General features: G+C 33.0%; 1 protein-coding gene across 1 annotated transcript; it reads right to left on the reverse strand.

Moving 5' to 3' along the window:
• Positions 1-7,304: 7,304 nt before the first annotated feature.
• On the reverse strand, positions 7,305-8,809 carry LOC143909465 (uncharacterized). The gene is made up of 3 exons (XM_077427458.1): positions 8,610-8,809; positions 8,458-8,532; positions 7,305-8,384 (listed from the first exon to the last, which is right to left on the reverse strand). The coding sequence occupies exons 1-3, from the start codon at positions 8,758-8,760 to the stop codon at positions 8,245-8,247; spliced, it is 366 nt and encodes a 121-aa protein (XP_077283584.1). The 5' UTR covers positions 8,761-8,809; the 3' UTR covers positions 7,305-8,244.
• Positions 8,810-9,215: the final 406 nt, after the last annotated feature.

Below are 9,215 nucleotides of genomic sequence, written 5' to 3' on the forward strand. Positions count from 1 at the left end.
ACCAAATCATAAGTCGAAATGCATTCTTATGAAATAAAAATGAAAAATATGAGCGTAATTAATGTGATATGTTCCGTGGAAAAAATTCAATTCGTCCCTTTGGAGATACGAACTTGGACCGCCGTCGCGCCAAAGTATTCTATCAACGCGACTTACACTCCGTTTGTTTATTTATTTTTCGTTTTGATTGTTCGCTAAGAAACATTCGTGTATAATCATAATTAGTCGGATTCAAAGGCAAAGATTCCAAATATGCCCGGTGACGGAATCAATCATTTTTATTCGACGATCAAACATACTGGACAACGAGATAACATTGCATAAGAATGGTATTTAATTCGTGGTTTTTCACATGACGAATTTCATTGGTCATTTTAAGTTACGAAAAAAATCAACCCGTTCAATAATGGATGTTTAAAGATTATAAAACAGAAAGGGCTCTAATTAATTCTATTATGTACATACACATATTACAAAACGATATTTTCATACAAATCATTACTAAACTACGGGTACGTTTGTACATACATCTGTAAATGAGCGCCTCCACAGTCAACCTATTTTATGATTATTATAAATTAATTACATATTAATCAATTTTCCATACAACACCTTTTGAATTCAATGCTTCATATTTCATCTTTCGGCTATTGCAAAACACGACACATTTACACATACAAGTACTGATTGTTGATTAATTAATATGGTGATCAAGTAAGCAGACTATCACTTTCGTTAAGGATTTAAAGACATTGAAAATTAGTTGTTTTGTTTGGGAGGATCACTTATACAGAATTGTATTGTCTGCAGAAATATTTGTATTTGAAAAATTTTGAATAAATTGGTCCGGTGCCAGCGATTTCCAAACTGGGAGGTGCGAACTAGTACAAAGTAGGCGCGAAAAGTTAGTTCATAACGTAAAACAATAAAATAAAATAAAATATACGTACTTATATACTAACTATATAAAATGTACTTATATAATGTACTTATAAATGTACTTATAAAATGTACTTATATACGTATATACGTACTTATATAACTAATATAAAATGTACTTATATACTAACTTTCAAAACATTAAAATATGTTTCAGAAACGCAAGTAATTTTCAGCTGTTTACAAGATACTGACGGTAATACATACAAGTTAAAGTAGTAGGAATATATGTAAGCGACAGCGAACAAGGTAGTAGAAAAATGAAGACAAGAAAATACGATTTATCCTATTTATCGATGCGATTTTTTAATGCTATTTTAGATAGCTTGGAGAGACCAATGTGTTTACTCTGTATGAAAGTTTTGGCTGCAGGTGGTATGAAACCCAGTAATTTAAAACTGCAACTTGAAACTCATAGAAAATTAGATCAGTTCAATAAACAGAAGCAAACGTTTAAAAAAGAAGTTTCTATTCCATCAAATGCAATGCTAGCATTGTACAAATTTTCTTGCAGAATCGCAAAATGAAAAAAAAACACATAAAATAGGACAAATACTAGTTTGACCAGCAGCAGCTATTGGTATGGTTGATAATGTTCGGCGAATCGTATGCGAAATAGTTACGCCAAAAACCACTTGCTGAGCATACAATTGAAAGAAGAATTATATTATTCAGCCAATCATATTTGTATTTTAATCATTTAAAAACGTGTTTGTATTAAAAATATAAGGAAGGGGGGGGGGGCACCAAGATTAGATGTTTTTCAAAGGAAAGCCTAGTTAGTAGTAATATGTTTGGAGACTACTGATGTAAGCCAATAACTAGACTTTGGCGTTGGCTTGTGCTCTTTAAATAAAAATAGGCCTCTCCATTAGTTAACAAAGCAAGACAACAAAAAAGCATGGTTGACAATAGTGAACCATTTTTTTGCTAAAAGCATCGTCCGAACACCTCTTCTAATAACTATCCAAATTAAATAAATAAAAAGCATGTACAAATTGACGCATATAACATCGTCAAGTTAAAATAATACCACAAAGCTTATCGAATACAAACTCTGAATAAAAATGATCTGATCAATACAAGTCCGATTCAATATATGATTTTGAAAATCTACGTATGTTATATGAAGAGATTCATAGTTATGGACCTTGTACAAATTTAAAACAATCAAATTTTGAAAAAGATCAAATTTCAAAAAGTGAATCAATCTTTATGTAAATTTTATAGGTGTTGAAACGACATGCAGGTGTTTCATATTATATGTACAGGATTTGTGTAAGAACAATATACATAATTATGTATATGAAATATAATACATATGTATGAAATAACTACGTCAAAAAAAACCAAGCCACTTTCAAGCGAAAGTTCAGCAACAAGATTGAATATCACTGATGCGTGATTTAAACTGGGTCGACAATAATAGCGATTTGGTGTATTATGCTAATGATCGAGCTCACTGAAGAGCTTCTGTCACAAATTCTCAACATTTTTTCGCATAGCACCCACACACCAGCACACATAGACGCGCCCGCTAAAACAATAAACAATAAAAACACGATGTCACCGCGCAAGAATGTCACATAATGTAATGGATTTTTTAACAGTGTGTCCTTTTTTTAATGTTTCGTGTTGTTGCACGTCCAACTCCTTTATATAATTTAATGTAAATTATGAGCGACGAAACAAAGGGGGGACGAGAAAGCTTCCCACACTCGGTCACCCGTCATATCGTTTACCGGGAAACCCGAGACATCTATCCGAAGGATGTTCTCAGAGGATGCAAATACTTAATTTATGTATGGCATTTCAATCGGAAATGTTTACTATGTGGTCACCCTCATAAATAATATTCAAATATCGTGCATTATTGAATCAGCGCCAAAAACTCCTGGCATGAAATATTCCCACACTCGTATGAATAAACTGAAAAATCAAACTACATACAACAAATATTGATTCATTGCGTCGTCATACCAATTTATGGTATTTTCGTTTTATTTTATTCACATCTAAATACATATATAAAGTACTCAAAGAAATATGGAATATTGAATGCTCGCCATAATGGGGAGAGATAGGAAACGGAATACTTGAGTGAGAAGTATGACAAGGGTTGTAGAGTAGAGAGTGTAAAGAGATTTAAATAGCAGTAGGTGGGTCACGTAGCCAGAAGAATGGACGAAAGGCGGCCAAACAATTGCAGGAGTGGTACTCAAGAGAATGTAAAAGGTGAAAAGTAGGCCGCAAGGAAAACGAGTGGATGAAATCAAAACAATGTGTGGGGTGGGATGGACAAGAGTTGCGCAAAATAGCAATGGATGGTGAATGACTGTAAATTATGGTGAAGATGATGATACACGAAGTATCGTCAGATAAAGTATTGATTCCATAAAAAATTAAGAACTATAGATTTTGACTAAGGTGTGTTGAGTATTTGTCCATGGTCATGTTTTGAAACTGATTGCGGCACGAAACTTTGCAACGCTGCAAAATTGCACAAAACAGCGCCAGACAATGAGGAAAGAATTCGCAGTTTCCGTTTCCTTCTCTCCGTCTTTATTAACCCTCCACGTACTTAAGAATTAATATACAAATGTAGCTAATGAGTATATAGACTTTGCGTAAGGAAGTCTTACTTTTGTAGTGTAAGATTTTTTTAACATATTTCTTAAATGAAAAAGCACCAAAAATCAATTCAGAGCAGATATTTGAGATTTGATTTATATTATATACATATATTTATACAATATATACTAATGGACCGAAGTTTAAATACGATTACGATCAATTTATTCAAAAATATGTACAAATTTATTTCAAAAGATTACAATTTGGATCATTCAAATGTGTACCTTATATATTCATGTAAGCAAAAAATGCATCGATAAGCGATAGGCATTCCCCTGATCCCCACACCCAAGCAGGAAAACATATTTCAACACGAATTTACATCGATCATTTATCATTTCTGTAATGCATCCTATACATATTAATATCGCTTGAGAACCACCGTTAACATTGTCGCACCCACTTGCATAAAATAATAGTTTAATAGCAATAATTTAGTCACATCAGTATCAGAATGTAGATCAGTGTCATAATCGCACTTGCTAACTGGAATATGAGCGCACGGATTCAGGGCGTATTCGTACGCATACAATGGCCCATATGGGTCCACACACACATTATTAACACACCCAAGTCGATGAGAACGGATATGGACAGGTGTGGGCTTTTGTCCATCCACTGGGCTTGCCCACCGCCGTGCTTCCCGTGTATTATTCATAACACGATACGTCCATTATATGCTCGACTCATGTCCATTTGGCGTAAGCGCGCTCATCCGCGCGAAATAAGGCGCCGCGAAAAAGACGTGTGGCGAAATTCAGATCTTTTTTGTCAAACTTTCTACTTTAAATTAAGTCGAGACAATATTAAAAATCATATTCAACGGATGTTTTGCAAAAATTCAGTCAATCTGTGCAACAAATCTTAATCGATTTCAATGTATGTTATTCAAACTCAATATAATTCATTCACTTATGTATACTAGTAACAAATTTTGTAGAATTTGTATGTGGAATTTAATTACAATTTCAATACAAAAGGCATACCTACATACATATGTATATCTGGAACATAGATCAGCCCTTTTTATATGTAAATAAAATTGTCATTTATTGCGCAACAATGTAACGATGACATATTCACGAATAACAATAACGATATCAACAATAAACGACATTCACAATAACAAAATCGTTTTAAATAAAACGTGAGCGGATGGGTGCGCTCTCTCGTTTATTATATGGAATCAAATCGAATAATGATAACGACAAGTTCAATTGCGTCATAAATAGAGCTATCAATAGCTCAATTAATGACAGACGCTATTGTCGTTTTGATATGAAAAGAAAAATAAACCGTCAGTTGTAATTACAAATCAGATGAACTGGAAACATATACATATGTACTATTTAAATACAATTTATCGTTTGATTATAGTTTAATTAATGATATAACGTTATTAATTATTATTTAATATATTATTTATTTATTTATTTATTTTAAACAGACCATTGTGGCATAACAGGAATTCCTAAAGCGCCACAATGGTCAAAAAAAAAATATAACACAAAAAAGAAAAAAAAAAAAACAAAATAGCAATAAAACATAAACATAAATACATTCATACATAAACATAAAAAATAGCATTTATAATAACAGATAAAGTAAAAATATCAAATAAAATACAGCATAAGGAATGCCTTGCACCTACAGCCAGTTTCAATAAATATGTAAGAAACAACTACAAATACAAAACATCCCTGTAAGGCCCAAATGGAAGAGAGTTAATCAAAATTTCACTCATAAATCACTATCAATCATGAAAACAATGATGAGCGCAGACTACCAGATAAATGGGTTAGGGTAATTTCCGACAATTTACGCTGACTAAGGTGGAAAATATCACATTCAGTCTCGGCAGCAACGATTTCATTAAGAAGTCGGATAGCTCTTGGAATAGGAGCCATTCGAAAAAGGACTGTGCGGGCAGGAGGTACAGCCAGCAAATGATGATGTCTACCACGCACATAGTGATTAGGGACATAAAGTCCCAACTGCTCCAGCAACAACGGGCATGACGTATTACCACGTAAGAGCAGGAGAACGAAACGAATTAATGAGAAGTTTCTCCGAAGTTCAAGGGAATTATACCCAAGCATGCCCAAAAGGAAAGGAGTGGGGTAGAGATAACTAGTAATTGATAAAGGCTTTGTATTTATCTCCAGTACCTTTGTATCTCTTCTGGTGCTCCTCAAGGTTCCCACTTGGAACCGCTATTATTCAGTATCTTTATAAAAGGCTTAGTAGCTCGTCTCAAGTTTAATTGTCTACTATACGGTGATGATCTGGAAATAATTGGGTTAAGCTACGAATTGACATCTGCGAGTGGAGTAGCGAAAATGTTCTGCTCTTAAATACCTCCAAATGTTTCTCAATAACACTCTCTTAGAATAATATACTAATTTATTCCCTTCTTAAGTTTTCTCTATCGGAACGCTAAACCTTTTAAATGACCACATACAGCAATTCTACTGTAATGCAGTTTTAGTTGCAGTTAGCAGACTGGATTAAACTGGACACATTACTAGTTTAAAGGTTCAAAATGTTTCATGAAATATTTATCTTACAAATTTGGCCTAAAAGGAACGTCAATAAACTATGATAGACTTAGATATTTCAGTAAAGATAGTTCATCCAATCAAAGAAAGGTGTCTGATCTTATGCTATTATGTAAGATCTCGAGATAATTTATATGTACATATATGTACGCATACGTTTTGGAGAATACTGATTTTAATGCTAAGACAAATAACACTAGATCCACCAATCTTTTTTCTTTACCTTTATGCAATAACAATATTTCATTCAACAACACAATTACCCGAATTTGCCGTCTTCACGATAGCATACTCAAGTGCCCCGACATATTTTCAAATAGCATAAAGGCTTGTGGTTATTTGAGTTTTTATTTGTCAATTTTTATTATTGTACTGCATTTAAATTTTAGCATATGATACATACTGTTATGGGGTGCATACATATTGTCATATTTTTTATATTCTTTTCTGTATGTACTCTGTTTGTATGCTAATTTAATAAATAAAAAATAATAATTAAATAACAAACTTACATATATACTTAAGTTAATCAATGAACTTTTTCTGAATGATATTGTGGTTTCTAGTAATTTGTATAATTTTGAACTGCCTTAAACTCTATGGGATTCCGTTCGATTCGGTTACATCTCATAACCGGAACTGGTCAATTTGAATGTCAGTTTGAATGTCAGTTTGTTTTGTTCAGTCGGTGAATTTAATTTAGACGCGGTGATTCTAGCGTTTGTTATGCAAATAAATTATAGCCGGACGCTAAACAGAACAAACTATATGTATGTATGTATGTATGTATGTAGAATATATTAAACGTGCGCAAGTTTGTAGCGAACTTCAGTTATTGTAATCGAGTTTTTTTTTTGATTACATTATGCAAATTCATCAATGGATATTTCGTCCTATAAATAGAACAAGCTAAAATCATAGAACAAGCTAAAAGCATCGGCTAAAAGGATTGAATAGGAAAGTGTGTTTGTATCGGAATTAGTAATTTTCCGTGTAATTATGGCAATAGTAGTTGATCCCTGCGCTGATGATGTCTGATTGTCATTCCAATAAGAGGAATAGCGGTAATGAGCCTTCAGTACAGGGAAACACAACCTGTTCTTAATTAAAAATAAAAAATAAATTTCATTTCAATTATATAACGAAACAATATTTAAAAATTACTACATAGATAGTGATTTTAAGGTACAAACTTTTATTGTGAATATGGCAGTAACACTTTCTATAAAACAATGTTCAATGGAATACGCTTGTTATTTAGTTTATTTTTAAAATTTGTTTTATTATAAACATAGGTCTAGTTCTGCCTGATGGCATTATTATTAAATTTTATGATTATTTCTTTGTAAAATAATTTAAATAATTTTTTTTGAGATATTCAAATCTATATGAACTTTTTGAAATTCGATTTAATGACAAGGTTGCCTGCAACCGTACGAATCACAACAGTTGAATGAGCGAACCGGCACCGGTGTTCCGGATCCAGACCACAAAACCAAAAACCGAAACGGGGCGAACCACAGACCAACCTGGTTTTCAATCAAACTGCATCTGCAGTGCCCTTATTGGAGAGCCACTGCCGCTCATTAGGAACGACTGTCACTCTAAAACACCCCATGTTCATCGCAGACAATCAGATTAACACTAAAAATAATTAGATATTTCGTCAATTTATATTGCACAGTACGACCGTACAAATAAATGTTAATATAAACGCACAGGTAGCCAATGAGCAAATTGTGTACTTTAGCAAATTAAATAGACAAGATAATCCGTTTAGATGCATTTTCCTATTGCCCGGAAGTGCGGTGTATTATGTGAGCGTGCATTTAATGCACAAAGCGCCCGCAGTTCGATTGCAACACACTGAAAATCTAATCAAAACTGATTTGATTGTGCTGTTTATCCTACTGTTCACTGATGTGACTGATCGCTTTGTACAATCAGTCGTTGATTAGTCAACGATCGTCAGTTCGACGATCAACAATTTTGTCGACAGATTTCAAGCACAAAATTCACTTTTACAACAGGAATCTTTTTTAAATTGATGAAAAAAAAAAATAAGGAATGCCATTTTTATTTTCAAATCGATTCAAAAGCAAAAGATCATTAACTAATATTTAATGCAATAACATGTCTGGAAGGAACAGTAGCCACTCTTGTATCCGGCCATTCTGCAATTGTAGGAGCATTGAAAATCATAGCAAATTCTAGGTAATATTACGGTTTTCAATAAATTTTGAACCGGTTCATCTGAAATAATACAAATACATTAGATAATTGTTGATTATATTGAAAGTTTACAATGAAAAAAAAATATTCATACCTGTAATAGCGGAGGGGTTTTCATCTACTACAGTAGGAGCAATATTTACTTGTTTAATGTTGTCCAATTTAATTCCTAATTTATAAAATATTTTATTAATTCATATATGGTAAAAAAGAATGACTATGTATATTCAAATAACATGTATTTACCAGATATGTAGCAGTAGCATTCTTCTCCTTCGCAGTTTCCAGAGTCGAAATGCATTTCCCGGCACTCCCGATCGCAAACGTCATTGTAACACACGGCCAAAACGGCAACCAAGATGGTAAATAGCAAACATATAAACAAATGACACTTCATTTTAAACTGAAAATCTTGTTCAGTATGACAACAATATGAAAAGCTTATATGCTATGAAGACATCATCTATTGGGTCGGTATATATACGCGTAGGAAGAGGAAAATATGGATTTATTCGAGTGCTTTCTTCGTATTATATTTTATCATGTTATTTCGATGGCTACAATTCTCGGAAAATTCAATTTTATCTTATTTATTGCTTTAAAGTGGCTTAATCTTACAAGATAATATGTATGTATTTTCAAACAAATCAACAATTATATTTACTATTGGAAATAAGTATTTATAAGAGACTAGCTGAACCCGACATGCGTTGCAATGCCACAATAACGCCTGCAATTCCCGTTCCATTCCCGTTTTCATTCTCGTTCCCCTTTCCGTTCTCATTCTCGTTCCCGTTCCCATTTATAATAAGATGTTTTGACTTACGAAGATACGCACTAAGATCGAAAAAA

Source organism: Arctopsyche grandis, chromosome 3 (genome assembly GCF_051622035.1).
Source record: "Arctopsyche grandis isolate Sample6627 chromosome 3, ASM5162203v2, whole genome shotgun sequence".
Lineage (NCBI taxonomy): Eukaryota > Metazoa > Arthropoda > Insecta > Trichoptera > Hydropsychidae > Arctopsyche > Arctopsyche grandis.

Bases quoted from the DNA above. Each gene is read 5' to 3' on its own strand.
- LOC143909465 (XM_077427458.1), bottom strand. From the start codon at position 8,760: ATGAAGTGTCATTTGTTTATATGTTTGCTATTTACCATCTTGGTTGCC. The intron at 8,533-8,609 runs GTAAATACATGT...TTTATAAATTAG, and splicing joins ATGCTACTGCTACATATCTG to GAATTAAATTGGACAACATT. The intron at 8,385-8,457 runs GTATGAATATTT...GTATTATTTCAG, and splicing joins AAACCCCTCCGCTATTACAG to ATGAACCGGTTCAAAATTTA.